Raw genomic sequence first — 19,232 nt, 5'->3', positions numbered from 1 at the left:
CTGGCTCTGGGCATCTCTCTTCAGCATGCCAAAGCTGATTCCTTTGTTTCATTATGGAAACCTCTTCCTCCACCACTTCTGGGGCAGAGTTCTGTCCCAGTTCTCACCTGGCACTTGCTTTCTTCCCATACCTTGACTCAAATGTTTCCCAAGGAGTTGTCCTTGGCCCTCTTTCCCCTTTCTTCTGCCCTCTGTTCCTTGGCACTCTTTTACAATATCAAGTTTCTAATAATTGTCACATAAAAGATTCTCAATTCTACACTCATAAATCTCTATTCTGCATTCCATTCACATATGTCCCGATCTACATTCTGTGGAACTCAACATGCTTACCTGAAATTAAGTTTGATACTTTCTCCTCTAGAATAATTTCTTTTCATGTCTCTAATTTTAACAATTTGTGGAAATATTAAAATTAAGTACTATTAATGTTACCTTAGCTGAGATATCCCTTTTATTTGATTTTGCCTCTCATTTTCCCTAATTCAGATTTACACACAGATACAGACACAGACACAGACACTCACTCTAATTCACTTTTTAGATAGGATCTCTGTGGAGCCCATGCTGGCCTAGAACTTACAATGTTGACCAGGTTGACTGTGGATTCACAGGGATATGCCTGCCTCTGTGTCTTCCATGCTGGGACTAAAGGTGTACATCACCATGCTACACCTAGATTTTGATGATTCTCTTTACCAGCTAGCTCCATTGGCTAACTGTTATTTCTCTAACCTCTCTCAATTCTAAGCTCTCTACTATGAGATTACATTGACAGAAAACCCTACTTTCTTGATGTAATATAAACTAGTCCTGGCTCAAAAAACCTTCAACAGTCACTCATGAGCTTTGTCTACCAAGAAAGCTCCCCAGTCTGGCTCCAAAAGCCTTTCTAAGTTGCTTTTCTATGATTGTTTTCAATAATTCAGTACTATCTCACCTAACATTTTCACTACCCATCTCATTCTGTCTCCCTTTCCCTGCTTCAGCTTCTGTACATATCTCCTCATAAATAACTCCTCCCGTCCCTCAAGGCTCTCTAGAAATGCCAGCTCTTTGATGAGCTCTTCTTTAATCTTTCTTGCTAGAAGTAATTTCCCTTCTCCTTTGAACTCTCATAGCTAAAGTACACTATTCCTTTCCCTTGAAGTCAAGAATCTCATTTAATTCAGCACCAAATACGGTCTTTCAGTTGACAAAGGCTTATTGAATTAACAAATGATATAGTAATAAGTCTTTCTTTCGTTGGCCTTCCCACTTGTACAGGGGACATAGCCACTCCTATGACTGATAGCAGACCCAACTACTAATGAATCCTGTCAGCTGGCCAAAGTCCTCCTGTGAGAAGAAACTCTCCCTTCTCAAAGAATTAGATGTGTTAAAACAAAAGGAAGAGGGCTGGAGAAATGGCTCAGCGTCTAAGAGGTCCTTCTTCCAAAGGTCCTGAGTTCAATTCCCAGCAACCACATGGTGGCTTACAACCATCTATAATGGGATACAATGCCCTCTTCTGGTGTGTCTGAAGACAGCTACAGTGTACTTATATACATAAAATAAATACAATCTTAAAAAAAATAAAAAATAAAAAAAACCAAACAGAAATAAAAAAAAAAAAAAACAAGAGAAGAACATTCTAGAAGGGCCTAGTCCATAATTCTTAGGTTGTACTTAGTGCAGGCTCCCTTCCCATTTCTCTCCTTTCTGCATCACTTTTCTAATGTAAGAGTTCTCCAAATGACCCATTATAGAAAAGATAAGAATCACCCAGGTAAGAGGTTTCTTGTGCTCTCTAACAACTGCTAGGTTGGTGATCTTTATGAACAGTCCTCTTACTCAAGCAGTGTAAAGGAGGAACAAGGGAACACCACCAAACAACTGGGTCTATCACCAGGAGACTGAGGAGAGGCTTTGCTTTATCTGAGACGCCCAGCAGAGCTTATCTGGAAGGTTTCATCAAGGAAGTAATGTGAAGTGAGTTCCGTGTAGTTCTGAAGCAAAGGTCAGTCCTTCTAAATGCAGTAGCCGAAGAGAACCACTATGATCTCCACCTGGGAAGCACACACTGAGATTAACAAGAACTCATTTGAAATTTCTTGCTACTTTTTTCATGGTTTCTACCTGAACCCATTTATAAAAATAACTAAAATTGTTCAGGCTTGGTAAAAGGCAATTACTGCTGGATAGAACCAAAATAATGGCGGCAGGCTACACTGACTGAGCTTATATGCTCAAACCTTAACCAGTACTTGCTAGGTGCCTAAGAGGAAACAGAACATATGTTTGAGGATTACAGATGAGAATATGAAAGCTTTAGAAAGGTGAAAATTTTTGCTGTGGTCAAATACTCTGCATTTGGTTACCCATCCCTGTTGGAATTGTTTACACACCCGTTGTATAAGGTAGTGACTCCATTTAGTACTGAACAGTACTAAACAAAACAAGTGACAGTGAACTGGTATGCGGAATCCTAGCCTTCACTCTAGTATCATGAAGCCTTAAGAGTCAAAGTGTTTGGAAACGATAGAACTACCTTAGTCATAGGATGTATTCAGTAATAACTTCAATGGATGATGCTGATCCCAGTAATATCTACAGGAACTTTTCAGTGACAGCCTGTAGAAACATAGCTGGTATTTATTCTTCCTGCTGTTTCCAACTAAGCCATTTTCAGAACTCTAAATCTCAACCATTCCCCAAAGGGTTGCCACTGCCCTAACAGGTCCAAGAGAACCAAAAGCATTTGTGGCTCTATAGATAATATCAGGCAATAGATCCTGACACCGTTGCATGAATGTTCTCCCAGAATCCCAGCTTTCATTGAATACTGCTAACAGACACACCACTTACTCCAATTCCTTCCTCCAACTGAAACTACCTCATCTCCAAATATTTCAATAGAAAGTCAGCCATGTTTATAGTGACTATTGAAATTTCTCTAACTCACCTGGACATTCTTTTTACATGTTATCCAATATTCCTTTTTTAGTAGTCCCGCGGTAAGATACAAAAATCAAGAGACTGTCCTAAGACCTGAGAACCTGGCATGTACTGACTTTAGTGCCAGAATCTATAAGAGAATATTACTAAAAAATAATCTTTATGAGTTATAAAGCTTTGAAAAGTAGATTAAATGTGAAAATAACTAGCAACAATATTATCTAATATGTCTAACACACATAGAAAAGGTTAGATGGACTTTCTCTAAGAGTAAGTACACATTCTTCAGAAATCGGAAGGAACAGGGCTTTGAAGGCCAGGACCTTCAGGATCTTTCAGGATCTAGAACAACAAAGCAGCAGATTTATGAACTTGAGCAAGACCCAAAACCCTTTCAGCCCAGGTTCTGCTTTTATAAAACTAACTTTCCTGTAAGTATGAGAACAGACTTACGTACAATAAAAGACTTTATAGGTATGGTATTAACCATGTATCTTTAAAGGACTGTGAATTCTTTGGGTCTCAAGCAGACTGGTTGCTAGTGTCCCTAGTCTTAGTAACTAGCATGTAACAATTCTAGCCTCCTGATAAACCTGTCAAACCAAACTCCCTCAGGAATCATTTAGCTCCCCTATATACTTGGCTCAAAAACTTAATGATCCAGAATCATCTGAGAAATATCTTTAGAATCACCATCCAATCCTTTCATAACAATTCACTCCACATATTCCAATTCTCCAGAAATTTCTCCTTCCAGACCATTCCATGTCATATGATGTTCTTACAGGGTACCCTTACAACCTGTCTTCATCCAGTCAATTCCTACACCCTACAAAACGCAACAGAAATTATTCTAGAAATCACAAAAGCTTCCCACATCCTACAGCCTCAAATCTAGCTTTTGGCTTCCACTCACCCTGAATATACTTCAGAACAAACTGTAATCTCCCTCTGGAGATTAGATCAACTTTATTTGGCAGAGCTTCCTGGAATGATGTAAATGATTTGTGTCTGCTTCTATGATATTTCTAAGCCTAGGTGGCTACTGACACTAAAAGGTGGTAGTTTAGGGCTGGCACTGTGTTTCTGTGCAGGATTTGTACAGCATGTATGAAACCTTGGGTTCTGTCACCAACACTACAAAAGAGAAATGACCTGTGACAAAAGTTCAGCTCAGGAGCTGAATTTTTAACTTCCGTTCATATCTAAATTTAAATGGGCACCTGCTTCTAGTTGGTATGATATCAAGCACTGCAACCCACGGGGTCAGCTCCCCACAGAACCACACTGTATCTGTGTCCCTACCAAGCACCACAAGAACAGGTAAGCAACAGGACTTGGTGTTTGCTGCCAGAATAAACGAACATATAACTACATATGAAGTTTTTATATACTGTTGGGAAGTAAATCTACCCCAACCTCTAAGCATTCCAGACCCCTATGTGAAATTTGGCCAAGTTCAGTCATGTGTTATAAAGAAGAGCTCATTAACTAACATGGAGAAAGCTCTGTGCAAGTCACTCATTTCTACTTAGGGTGCCCAGCTTTATAATCACTCTTAAATCATTTCCAGATGACTTTTGAACACATGGTTATGATGTTTATGAAGCATTACAATGGTCAAGGCCACATTACTCAAGAATGTTAAAATCAACTGCATTGTTTTAAAAGGCAAAAATGAAGCTTTTTTAATGTTCATATTAACCTGGAAAATAAACTCTCTCGAATGCCTAAACTATTGCTAGAATATTAAAGGCTGTTTTGGAATTAATAACTTGCAGCTCTCCGAAATGATTTTCTTTTTTGAAATCCTATCCAGTATTCAGAGTAGGCATACCAGCTTAATTTGATAAGCTTTATTACTGTGTTAGGAGAATACAGAGAGAACATGACCTAGCTACAAAGAACTAGCAATCAAACTCAATTTAGTTCCAATTAAAATGCTCAGTTGATAGAGCTCATGAGGTTCACAAATGCTTGGTCATTTGAGATTCTAAGAAATCCAAGATGTGAAATTTCACAAAGCAGAGATTAGCCAGGTTCCCACCACAAAAATCCCTAAAAGTGTAACTGGTAATTGCAGGTATCAACAAAGGGGGTCTGCACACAGTGGTCCCTTCCTGAGTTCAGGAAACGTCTCCATTTCCTGTCTGGTACATCATATATCCCACAGTAGTTACACAATGGCTGACCAACCACTTGTGAATGTCCTTTCATTACATAATTACTTCTGTAAAGAGATACTAATCCTGAAGTCTAAAACTAGATGTGAGAAAAAAAATGGAAGCAGAAAAGTACCTTAATAATTGATTACAGTGGTGAAGTTAAAGGCTTCAAATGCAATTACTGCAAGCAGCATTATTGAAAACTCAATTAATATTCATTATATAAAAGGCATCAGACCTAAAATCCTTTTACCCAAACCTAATTTTGCCTTAAGCACTTTAAAATTAATAAAATACCAGCTAGCCTTTATATAACATTCTGTATCATATACTATACTAAATATTTAAGATATATTTTATATGTACCAGGATACAAATGAGGTATTATTATTAACCACACCTTATAGTCAAAGGCTCCGAAAGGCTAAGTAATTCGACCAATTTCTTAAACTTGTGACAAAAATCTCTGTCCAGTTTTTTGCTGTAGAAGCATTAGGCTCAACTAAGTAGTGTGGGATGAAAAAAAACTCTTTCGTTTTATTAAGTCTTTAAACAGCTATTTCAATGAGCTAGGAATACAATCTGGGTCTAACTTGACTCCTACTCTATATTGTAAGAGAGGGTCTGAGCTAGAAGAGGAAGCTCCACTGACTTAGCTCTAATATTCAACAGATAGAGACCAGAACATGATCTATAATATAAATTTAGATCCCTTCAGGCCTGTGTCTTTTTTATGCCCTTAGTACCGAACTGGAACCTTTCTACTACCACATAACATATATTCCATAAATTAGGGCTTATATTAACTGACTCAAATCTAATTTTACTGTCTACCAGTATTCCAAAAATCCATAGTTTTTAATTCTTTTAAAAACTAAAGGTGTACTCTTTTTATTATAGACATTAAAAGCATATGGAAAGCACAGTTAAAGAAAAGAGAGGTGAAAAACACATCAAAATTTTGTTTTCATAATACAACTGACAAATAGAGAAATTTTCTTAAAGTTGCTGTTAGGAGGCGTAGCAGGCTACTATCAAGCGCTTTTACCCTCAAGGGTCACATGCAAATAGCCAAGGGGTCTATTATCAGTTTCCTGCTGCAGTCCCCTCGCAGTCAAAGAGGACTGTTGCATCATGGCCCTGGAACACCTTTTGTTACTTCTCCTGTCCTGTTACCGGCACAGCAACTCCTTCGGCAACAATGGTAATTATGCAGGAGCCATGTTATCTGAGGATCGCACTGTAATTAACTTGTGTCACTGCAGCAATCATGGTTATAATAATTGCAGGGGAGAAAATGTCTTATGGAAGTAGCAGTTTTTAGTTCTGGCTTTCAAAAATAACTTTAGTAATTATACTGCTTAAAAAAACAAGTTTGTTCTCCCCAACCCCCAAACACGATTCCTTTGCACAAAGCTCACTTGAATGAGGCTACCAGGAGTTCTCAGACAAGATCATTAGGCTCTGTCCATAGAAAGCACACTAGTGCACACTGCTCAGAGTAGTACTTACAGTTCCTCTAGAAAAGGAAAATTCTTAAATGCATCTTCTGGTAACTGGGTGATATTGTTCATACTGATATCCCTGCAAAACAAGAAGGTAGGAACATCATTAACTAAGTAGTGGTCATCAAATGGTTTAAACCAATAGAAAACAAATCACATGTTGATATTATGTACGAAAGCAATGAATATAGAGGACAAGGAAACAGTCCTAATCTGATTTTAGAATCAGTGCTTATAAAAGTTAACTCTTTCACTATGAATTATGTCCCACAATTTAGAAACACACTGCAATCCTAGAATTTCCCCCTTTTAGATATCAGCAGAAAAAATAAATAAATATTACAATCTACCAGAAGAAGTAGGCTAGTGTAGGTTCCCAGTGTCCTTGAATAGCAGGGGTAATCAAAGTCCTGTGCATGACCAAAATAAGAAAACACATTCTCCAGGACTAAATCAATGAGATCTGCAGATGAAAGTGGCTCCTGCATTACAACCAAGGACAATAAAAGCAAGCCCTAGCTCTAGTCAATTGGACTTTCTTTAAAAACTACAAAAAGTCCTCCAGGTGAGAACTGTCAGTGGGTTTCATTTGGAGCCTGTGCACAGATGCAGGCTAGAGACAAGTGCATACATGATAGGTATGTAGTCAGTTTAGAAAGGAGGGAACTCACTCAACGGTATAACTCAACAATTAACTAGTTCAAACAGTTAAACATACTTTATTAATCATCCCCCTCTTCCCTGGCAGCTGCCTCTGAATTGACTTTCTCTTCCATACTCCACTTGATATCAACACTGTGAAAGACATATTAACAGCCTTCTGAGGGAAAGCCCTGGCATGCTCTGGGCCAAACTGAGCAACTCCTTCAGCCACCACGGCCTCTTATAGCGAGGTAAATGCAGTGGATGAGCCCCAAAATCACCATAAAATTTAAGCATGAAGCAGTTCTACTGATGGGGAACAAGGGGTGGCAGGAAGAGGCATTAGAGAAAAATCAGGTATAAAATAAGGTATAACTGACATCAACTCACAAAATCTTTTTCAAGGCAGGACACCTTCAGTTCCTCAGTGTTGGAGTCACTGCACCCTACCTGTCCTCCTGCTAATCTTTAGAAACTGGGATTTCATCCCTTTCTTCCTAGCCTTCCTTAAGGCAGGTAGAAAACATCCTGGACTGGGGATAACAGAAACTGCAGTAGGGCCCAAGCCAGCAGGGACAGAAGCTGCCACAAAGAGCAGCAGATGCTCACAGTATAAAATTGCACCAACAATCCCCTTTTGCTAACCTGGCAACCAAGGCTCACTGTGGGACCAAATGACCTCCTCAGGGCCGACGAGAGGAGGAAAAGTGCATTTCCTATGTCTTCCTATAACTCTTCTCACTGCTAATCAAGATAGAAACCAAAGCCTGAATAATACCAGGGTTAAAAATTAGGAAAGGGGGTAGATGGGGGACCTCAGTGACAGAATATTGAGCATATGTAAGGCCCAGGGTTCACTTCTCAGCACCAAAAGAAATGGGGGGTGGGACAGAAGGCCTTGAGACCTTAGCATAATCATCAATGCATCGTAAGTCATAGACTTCTGCCTGACAACTGAATAGAAAGAGGACTATAAATAGCTCACCAACTGAGGAATCAACATTCACATAAATTTCTCATAGCTTGAAATTTCCCTTTAAGTGGATCTTATTACTAGACTTACAAATATTCCAAATTTTTTTTCTGTCAATGAAAAATGACTCAAATCCTACTAAAGATAACTTAGAAGACATTGTATCTTTCTCCAGGAAGTATTATTTTTAAACCCAGTTCCAATATAAAGACTTCTGCAAAGAGCTAGAGAAACAACTCAGTGGTGAAGTACACTTGCTGCTCTTCCAGATGACCCCACTTTAGTTCCCAGCACCCACATAGCAGTTTATAACCCTCTGTTACTCCAGTTCTAGGAGATCTGATGCCCTCTTCAGGACTCCCCAGGCACCAGGCAAATGGTAAATAGAAAGGAATATATGTGGGCAAAAGACCAATATACACACAATAAAGTTAATATTCAAAAACAATCATTTGGCAAAAGACTGGTGAAATACTATCAAAATAGGGAACAGAGAACTGACAACTGAAATCCAAATGGTTGGCTCTGGGCTTCTCTCTGTAAGGAAGCAGTTGTGCTAATCAGCTTGTGTGGCTTCCTAGGCTGACTTCACATTGTTTCCTTTGCCTGTTGCTCTAAGTTTGCTTATCATGAGGAGCACTTTCCTTACTGTTGTTGAAAATACACAAGTCTCTCTTAAGGATTTTTTTCTCTGAACAGTTTAACATGATGTAAAATGTAAAGGCTATCTATATATTGCTTTTCCTATAGAAAAGAAGTGACTTCTGCTGGATACACCAAAAATCATTCTTAAGAGTACAACACAAATTTTAATTTGAAAGTAAAAGCAGTAATTCCATAAATTACACATTTTTTTTGCTACTTTTTAGCTATTTTTGTAAAATGAGAAAGGGGACAATAAATTATCAATTTATTGCTTTATACAGAGTCACCCCAAACTAAGTAAGATTGGCATATCTGAATTCAGGTGAGTTCCACAATATCACAAAAACTGATGAATTGCTTCATCAGAAAAGGTCTGGAGTGAACTAATTAATTTCACATCAAAGGTGGGGCATGTAATATAATTAGAAACCACTTATTCAAACAATCTTGTCTGCATTCAGCATTTTGTAAAACAAACACACACACACATACTTACAAAGGCACACACATATTCACACACACAGAAACACACACTGGTGTACACAGACACATACATATTCACACAGACATAGACACTCACTCAGACACACACACTCACATACATCTTCCCCTCCCCCTCAAAGTAACAGGACACAACAGGTAGTTTGCTGTGAGCTGTAACTGCAATTAGCAAGACTCTGTATTTACAAACTAATGTATGTTAAACACATAGGGAGATTTTGTTTCTAAGTTCTGGGTCAGGAAGAAGAGTTCTGATATTTTAAGATATTCTACATATAAACCCTAGCAAAAGGCTCCTTTTTTATAAATGTTTTCCCTCACACTATCTGAACGGTGGTTATAAAACATTCAAAAATAAAGTAAAAAGAGGTGAAAGGGGTAGACTACATGATACAATCTCCAGGGCAGCCTAGAATCCTGTGGTTACAGAGTATAAGGTGGGTGGGTGCCCATTTAAAATAATGAGAGCTAATGGCAATAAACAAGCTACAGACAGTACTAAGAGTAGATTCTAGACCTGACATCACCAAAACACACAAGAGAATCCAAGTTGCACAGACTTCATAAATAAGAGGTTAGAAGGCATGCTGGGTGATGAGTTATCCTGTAACAACTCACAAATGGAAGCCCTAGCTAGTAATTACAAATATATGAAACTCACATAAAATACTAAAGTAACAGAAGCTGCTTAGAAATCTTCAGCTAGGGCTGAAGAAATAGATCAGTGATTAAGAGCACTGATAATTCTTTCAGAGAACCTGGATTTGATTCCCAGCACCTACATGGTATTTTACAACTCCAGCACCTACATGGTATTTTACAACTATTTTTAACTCTAGTGCCAGGAGATATCTCTCACCAGGTATAATATAATATAATATAATATAATATAATATATAATATAATATATATGTTATACATACATATAAGTTGGGAAAACACCTCCACATACAAAATAATAAATAAATAAACAAACAAAATAAATATTTTAAGAATTGTAAAGAAAAAAATATTCAGCTGCAAGACACTCTCACAAATCAGTCTTTTAATTTCATGAGCAGCTCAATCTACCAGCCAGCCACATCAGTTACAGAACCCAGAGATTCACCATTCTAGATTCATACTCAAAGATAAATGTAACATAGAAAATAAAGTCATATAAAAGGTCAGCACTACTCACAAACACCACCGAAGGGCAATTTCAACAGAACAGAAAACCTCAGAGCCAGGCCACTGGTTAGTTGCAGGCCAGTGGTGGTGTACCCTTTAATCCCAGCACTTGGGAGGCAGAGGCAGGCAGATTTCTGAGTTCAAGGCCAGCCTGGTCTACAGAGTGAATTCCAGGACAGCCAGGGCTACACAGAGAAACCCTGTCTTGAAAAACCAAAAAAAAAAAAAAAAAGAGAGAGAGAGAGAGAGAGAGAAAGGAAGGAAGGAAGGAAGGAAGGAAGGAAGGAAGGAAGGAAGGAAGGAAGGGAGGGAGGGAGGGAGGGAGGGAGGGAGGGAGGGAGGGAGGAAGGAAGGAAGAAAGGAAGAAAGGAAGAAAGGAAGAAAGAAAAAGAAAGATAAAAAAAAGGAAGAAATACACAGGTTTCCAAAGACAAGTGCCTGGGACTCACCCACACTGTATGTACATATTGGCTGTGCAGCCTTTGGCAGGCTGCTGAGCTTTTGACATCTGGCTGCTTCATTTTAAAATGGAAGCAGAAATCATATAGATTCAGACTGCTCTGAAGATGTCAAGTCCCCGTCAGGAAGCTCACTGAGTAATGGCTATTAGCTTCCCACCATCTGTTTGGCTGTTACTAAAAAGTCCTCTGAATGCAGCAGACTTAGGACGAAAAAGCATAGAACAGTTGGTGCCTCCCAAGAAGAAAACCCTTTACAAAAGAGAAGGAGAAACTCTGAAGAATAACACCTAGAACTGAAAGTTGATCCTAAAAATTCAGCAAAAGTAGAGCTAATCAGATTGGACACTTCACTAAAAACCAAAAGTCAAACTAAATCAAACCAACAAAAAACACTTAAAGGCCAAATACTGACTGTCACACCTTCTTAAGTTTAAAAGAAATGTTTTATATACGTGTATATTATATTATATCATATCATATTATATCATATTATATGTGGAGAGAGGGTGGATCGAAACAGGGTTTCTTTGTGTAGCTCTGGCTATCTGGAACTCACTCTGTGTAGACCAGGCTGGTGCGCAGAGATTTGCCTGCCTCTGCCTCTGCCTACCAAGTTCTGGGGTTAAAGGTATGTGCAACTATCACTCAGCACAAGAAATTATTTTTTTCTTTTTTCTTTTTTCCAGACAGGGTTTCTCTGTATAGCCCTGGCTGTCCTGGAACTTACTCTGTAGACCAGGCTGGCCTCAAACTCAGAAATCTGACTGCCTCTGCCTCCCAAGTGCTGGGATTAAAAGCATGGTACCACCACTGCCCAGCAAGAAATTATATTTTTAAAGGAAAATATTTCAGTGAGACAAAGACAAAATTCTCTCTCAAAAAGATTAAGAAGGGGAAGGGTTAGACAGACAGCTCAGTAATTATGAGCACTGGCTACTTTTGCAAAGGTCCTGAGTTTAATTTCCAGTACCCACATGGCAGTTCACAACCGTCTGTAACCCCACTTCCAAGGGATCCAACACCTTCACACAGACATGCATGCAGGTGAAAAAAAAAAGAAAATATAGTACACATAAAATAAAATAAAATGATTTTTTAAAAAAGATTAGAGTGACTGCAAGCAGTTTGGTGTGAACATTGGAGACAGTTTAAAACTTAGTTTGGCAGGATGGAGGGAAAATCTTTTCTATACATCTTTGTTTTCATAACAGAACACAGGGCTACATTGTCCACCCACACAGCACAATGATTCCAACTCTTCACCACAGAGACGGGACACACAATAGCACGGCATTTCACTAAAAAAACACACCTGAACACTAAAACACAAAGTCACTGGTTTCAACATTACTCTTTGAAGGGTGCAATCATTTTACATGAAACTGACAAAGCTCCCCGTGGTTAAACTCTCATCTTTCTCCCTCCCATTAAGCCGAGTAATGCTGAAGCATCTATTCTGTAGAAATTCTGTTTCCACATCTCCCCTTTTAAAATCTTTGTAAGTGCTTCATAAGGAACTTAAGCTGTTTGTTGGTGGCCAATATGTACTATTGTGGCCTCTGCCACTTACTGTGTCCTCAAAGGATCTGGGACTTTGGCCTGAGCATTATTTAATTTTAAACAGACCTGTGTTGTCTAAATTTGAATGAACAGTCTATTTGCATTACTTGAAAGTGCCCTCCTACTGGCACATACTTAGATACCTACGTATGTGCGCCTGAAAACTCCCCAGCAGTTTAAAAAGTCACTAAACCACATACAGGATCTATGGAACACAGTTCTTACTTGTGGTCTCTCAGAGGGGCAGGGAGAGGAGACACACATAACAACAGTAACTACAACAAAACTGGTGGACGGTGTCCTTTCACTCAAATAGCACGTGTTGATTATGATAAACTAGTTAACTTACGATAATTTTTCTAGGGTCTCTGGTAATCAACCAAAAATAGCAGGTCAATTTCCAAGTAACAGATTCTACAGTAAAACCCCAAATTGAAAGCAACTTCGAAAAATTCTTCCATGGGCCATAGGGTAGTAAAATGGCTTTCTTCAGCTATTGATGGGACCTGCCATGTAAGGATTGTGGCCTGCCTGAGTTCAATCCCTGGCACCCACATAAAGGGAGAGAGGGAGAACCAATTACAAAAAGTTGTCCTAACCTCCACACACATGCACATACACATGTACAATATAAATAATAAACATTTTTAATTATTAAAAATGCCTTGGGTGTAAATATATGGAAAGTAGGCTGCTAACATCCAAAAGCAGTAAAAATTCACATTGTACCAGTTTCCCAGTTAAAATTAACTAAGAGTGTAACTTCCTTTCTGGCACTATCCTAGCAAAGTAACCTGTTATTTCTTTAAAAATAAAATAAATACAAATAAAACTATCCACACTATCAATATCTTCATACAACCACTGCCATATTTATGTGTGTATAATTAGATTTTTTTTCTAAAAGTTATTACATAATTCTAAGGAACTTCATCTTTTGATGCCTATTTTCATTTGCAAAAATAAGTATTCCTGCTAAAAATATCTTTCAGAGACTCTAAATACTAAAGTTTAACATACACCTATATTTTTGTCTGTCTCCCCCCAACACACACAGCCTGTATTCATACACCAGAGTGTATCTTTGCTACTGAATACCAAGTAGAAGTTAACTAATGGTTTTCTTTACAATTAAAAAACAGTCAGGAAATAAATAAATAAATAAAGAAGGAAAGAAAGAAAGAAAGAAAGGCAGGCACATCACCCCAGCCCTGGATCAGTGCAAAGCTCCCACTGTGTGCGTGTGTGCTGACACCAGGCTAGGATGGGAAAGCTGTCATGACAAACATGCTCACACTCAGTTTTTACTTTAAACTCTGTCATCCCACTCTGTTCTTAACTTGCAATTATATAAGGTATAATTTCAACATTTCGTTAACCTTAACTTTTAAAAACTGCGTTATTGGGCTGGAAGATATCTTAGTAGGTAGTGTTTGGCACACAGACACGAGGCCTCCGTGTTCAATCCCCATGACCCATATTTAAACTGGAGTGAGGGATGCATCTCACTTATAGAGTACGTGCTTACTATGCTCAAAGCCCTGGGCTTGATTCCCAGCACCATAAAACTACACAGCAGCACTTCAGAGGTACAGGTGGCAGAATCAGTAACCAAGGGCTCAAGGTCAGCCTACAATACAAAAAATTCTGTTTGGACAAAACAAAACAATACAAAACTAACAAAAAACAATAACAAAAAGACTACTGATTTTTAAAAAAGCTGAATGTGGTTGTGCATACTTGTACTCCCAATGAGTGCTGAGGAGATGCAGACAGAAGGACCCCTGGGCTTGTCGGCCAGCAAGCCTAGATTACATGGAGAACTCTATGTCAACAAGAGACCCTGCCTCAAAATCTAAAGTTGCTGGCTCCTGAGGAGCAGAGCCCAAGATTGATTACTGCCCTCCACACGAGTCTACACACACACACACACACCCACACACACACACACACACACACACACAGAGTTTCACATAGCAAAACCAGCATCCCTGCATTCTGAAAAGAACAACAAATATCTGTCCATGAAGAAGAACCATGATTTTACAGTGAAGACAGGGCCAGAACTGCACAGGTGGTATTTTAATCAGATGGTTCTCTATAGACTTCTGGCCTGTCTTACTCGGCACTCCTAGGATCCTACTAGATATCAACACAGACATGCTTCTAATGCCTCGTGAGCATTCCTACTGCAAACAGCTTTGGGCAGTGGTTCAAAGGCTCCCATGCTGTCCCATCTCTTCCCTGATATTCAAGTACCAAAGTGTAGCCCTTGCTCCCTGGCACACAGGAGCAAACACTTGTTCCTTTGTAGTCTTTGTATCCTTAGAACACTCCCCACTATCACTGTAGGGACACCACGGACACTTAAAAGTGAGTGCTAATTACCCAAAAGAAAAGTTACCAAAGTGTAAAGTCATTCTCTACTCTAGGCTGTTGACTATCCTGAGTATAAGATCTTTCTCCCAAATCATGCTTGAGAAAATGCCAGGTTCAAACCTTGAAAATTTGTAAATTTTATATTAGAAAGAATGTCTAATTCATTTTATCATCACTGTTATAGGTTAAAGCCTCCATTTTAATGCCTTAAGTTCTGCATAAAATACTTCAGGAGTTGTCATTGTTACTATATTAAAACACACAAAACAACTGGGAAGATTCATTAGTAAAACATAAGGAACATTGAACACCTACTTCTTCTAAGCTTTGCCAAGGTCACACAGAAACACAATAATGAAAAAAGTAATCAAAATTAGTGATGAGAAACAAACCCAACTTTAAAATAAATAAAATATTTGAACAAATGTTTTACCAAAGAAAACTTACAAATAGTGAGTGTGCACATCAAAAAGATACTTAGCATTAATTACTAAGAAAATGCAAGTTGACCCATACTATGATCCCACTGAGTTATCAGAATTTTACAGAGTAAAAGCCAACAATGACAAATGCTGACCAGGCAGCAGAATAACTGTAATTCCATACACATATGGCGCTATTGCAAATGGCACAACTACTCTAGAAAATAGCTCTAAATAAGTAATTTCTTATAAAATTGGACATATACTTATGACCATACAATGCAGCAATCCTAGGTCTCAATATCACTGCGCAAAACTGGAAGCAACTCAAAATATCTTTATGCAGAACAAATCCCTTGCATGGATACTAAATCAAAAGTGATCTAGCAGTGTAATGGAGCAGGTGGGGATGCAACCAATGATATAGAAAAGCCTAAATGCACTGACCTAACGCAAAGCAACAAGGAACAAAAGGGGAAGTTACAGAGATGGAAAACAGATCAGCAGTGGTCAATGGATGACAGAACTACCTCTTGGCATCTCTGCTAACAGGCAAAAATATCATTCATTCTATACCTAGAAGGCTTCTCTCCAATTCTTATTAAAACCAAAAATGTAGAAGGCTTCTCTCCAATTCTTATTAAAACTAAAAATGTGATTTTCAGACTTGCTTAAGGATCAAGAAACTGGAGTTCTTTCAGATTTAGATTGATTGTTTTGCCTTTGTTGGTTTTTTCTTAGTTTTTCTCTTATCGGCTTGAATAAAGACATTTAGCCAAACCCGTTCATTTTCTTTACTGGGCATCTATTGTGTGTGTGTGTGTGGGGGGGTGTTGTTTGTTTGTTTGTTTTCTTTTGTGTGTGTGTGTGTGTGTGTGTTTTGGATTTGGTTTTTTCCGAGACAGGGTTTCTCTGTATTGCCCTGGCTGTCTTGGAACTCACTCTGCAGACCAGGCTGGCCTCGAACTCAGAAATCCACCTCCCAGAGTGCTAGGATTACAGGCATGCACCACCACAGCCCAGCATCTATTGTGTTTATATCCATGTTCAGAGACACACAAAAAATAGCTACTCTAAAAAGCTTCACAAAGTAGTACAGAGACACAAAAAACAAGAGGAAATTATTAAGTTAGACAAACAGCTGAAAAACACCCTCAGTGAATTCTTGTAGCACACTTGGGGCTTACTTGCAGGTGTTGGGGTAGACAGCTGGCTCAGTGGTTAAATTTGCTGTTCTTACATTGGATCTAGGCTCAGTTCCCAGCACCCATATCAGGGGACTCACAACCATCTGTAAATCCTATCTGAGGAGATCGTACACCCTCTTCTGGCCTCCATGGCACCAGGCATGCGCATGGTATACACATGTTCACACAGACATACATAAAAATAGACAAATAAATAAATAATTCTATTTTTAAAATAGAAGGGAGAGGGGTTATCTTATAGAGGGGTATTATGTAGATTTGTGATCTCACTCATCAGGTTGACCATGTTTCTCAATAAAGACACATTGTATATGGTGAATAAATGAGTTAATTCTTCATTATTTAAAACACTTGCTGACCATTAGACCATTTGCCATTGATGTCACCTGGCACACCAATCCAGTACATCCTAAAACCCTTTTAAACACTTTATTTTGGTAACACAGGAGAAGAAATAAAATCTATTTCACTTGTGACAAATATCATTGTTTGAAAGAAACAGTGAATTGCCAATATTTAAGGTACAGCACATATAAGATTAACTATTAATATATGAAAATATTAATATCTACATTTTATAAAAATATTTATATAATGTATATTTTCAGGATATAAACCATAATCCACACTGGATTCCTTTGCTTCTTTTAAAATGCCACTGAACTAAGCAACTGGTATTATGAAGTGTATGAGAATGTTTTCTAGGAGGAAAGGGTAATATAAAAAATCTGAGTCATTGAAAGTTGAGAAGCATCAAAGAATTAGAGAATTACAACAAAAACATGATCAAAAAATATGATGACCAGGAGAGTCAAGCAGTATGAGCAGAGGCGTAGCACAGCCTGAGGCATTTTAAGTGACTTTAGAAATCACAACTTTAATTGAATGAGAAGCTGCTGGCATTTAAGCATGTCCCATGTGCTGCAGAAAGACCATATATAGGGCAATGAGACAAATTCCACAATGAAGGATTCCAGCTCTCTTGATTTTAGCTTTCTCTGCTGCGAAACACTTTGTACTCAGTAACTTTTAAGGCTAAAGCTGTCATTATGACTCCCACTTTAGCATTCCTAATCCCTCACATTCCATGCATTAGTAGAAAATAAGAGCCCTTCAGATTCATATTTTTCCCATCTCTATGTGTGGGCTCCTTTGCTTGTGTTAGCAAGGGTGTGAATGAGTAGACTTAAACACACCCTCCCTTAAAATTATAAGAGTTCAGCAATTAAGAACGACGCATGACTTCATCCCAAACATAATATTTTATGCCATAATTGTTTATGCTCTTGATGAAACAACACAGCGCGGGAGTCAATTAGGGTGTGTTCGTCAGGGAGGCACAAGCCTGTAAGTTAGACACAACACTGAACTCCACACTGCTGTGCAAGTCTCACACCACAAAGAAAAAGCGTTGTGCTGTTCAAAAGGCAGGCTTTTAAATGAATGAGGAAAAATAAATAAGGAAACTGGTGAGGCTAACTCAGCATTTTCTGATCACGGAAGAAATGCAGCTTCTTTGTGGTTAGTTTTCCTTGTGTTTTTAAAGGAAGACTAGTTTTCAAATATGGGACAAAGTATAAAGAGAAAAAATATAGTGTCTTTAATACCAAAGAATGAAAGCCAGAAAGAGAAGACCCTCAGTTTCTACATGTTCTCATACTGTACCATCTGGCATCATACAAACCAGAAAAGGGTTAAAACCATCATTTGTTTTTTTCTGCTACTCAACAGGCATTCTCAGGCATTCTTTGGGTGTCAACAGCTGTTCTGGTAACCCTATGATGACAAAACAGTGTTCATTACCAGCCAAGACACACAGACAAAATGCTATTTCAATAGACCATTTAACATCAACAAGAAGTATTGTAAGGATTACCGTCTGGGCAGATTGGAAACACTCAATTACTTCATCCTAGCAGACAAAATGCACTATTCATAAGGAAAGCAACCCAACAGCATGTATTATGGTAAATATTCTAATTAACTAAATGGTTCATGCTTTATTATGGCTCATTATTTATTATACTTATTAACAGGGCTGATAGGAAAACATTACTTCATGGTTCTTGCCTTCAAACATGTAATACCCACAAAAAAAAAAAAAATCCATTTAGATGCGTAGTTTTAAACTTCAGCTCTCAACCAATTAACCCGGTTGTGAAATCATTTTAATGGTTCAAAGCCAACGTTTTAAAAATTGAAATAGGAAAAAAACAACAGAAAAAAATGTCAGGAGGCAAACAAAATAAAGGCAAGAGAAGTTTGTGGAGACTTTGATGTAGTGTGTATGTGTATCTCTCTTCGTGACTGCAAAGTGAAAGCTGGGCTAGGCTTGGCTGTCTCTCATGTCCTCTCTGACACAGGCGGAATCATGAGTTCAAGGGACTGACTATTCAAACCCAGTACGGTTCATTCTCCATGAGATGGACTCAAAACTGCAGCTGCTTTCACAGCACACAAAGTTGCCCCAGGGGATCAAGTAACATTTAAAGCCTCTTTTTCCTTTTGTTCCTACTTTAGTACTTTCTCCTATTATGGGGCAATGCTAAGATGAACCAGAACTGCCAGAAAGTGGAGAGTCAAGGGGTATCGCAGCCACTTTAACATGCTGTCACGTTCAGATGCTTCAAGAACTGGTGATAAACTGAGCTAGCTACATTTTCA

At 38.4% G+C, this 19,232-nt stretch overlaps 1 protein-coding gene across 2 annotated transcripts in view; it reads right to left on the bottom strand.

Annotated features, from left to right (window-relative positions):
* Positions 1-19,232, bottom strand: part of Lgr4 (leucine rich repeat containing G protein-coupled receptor 4) — a 96,283-nt gene that overhangs the window by 37,165 nt on the left and 39,886 nt on the right. The window contains exons 1-2 of one of the 2 annotated variants that reach the window (XM_052183154.1): positions 18,253-18,287; positions 6,615-6,686 (exon numbers count right to left, since the gene is read on the bottom strand). In XM_052183154.1, the coding sequence (XP_052039114.1) occupies positions 6,615-6,686; positions 18,253-18,275 (95 nt within the window). In that variant the 5' untranslated portion in view covers positions 18,276-18,287. Of the gene's footprint in view, positions 1-6,614; positions 6,687-18,252; positions 18,288-19,232 lie in introns of those variants that run through there. The other variant, XM_052183155.1, reaches the window with a different exon arrangement.

The sequence above is a fragment of the Apodemus sylvaticus genome, chromosome 5 (genome assembly GCF_947179515.1).
Source record: "Apodemus sylvaticus chromosome 5, mApoSyl1.1, whole genome shotgun sequence".
NCBI classification, from domain to species: Eukaryota; Metazoa; Chordata; class Mammalia; order Rodentia; family Muridae; genus Apodemus; species Apodemus sylvaticus.
This window is presented reverse-complemented; position numbering and strand designations above follow the sequence as displayed.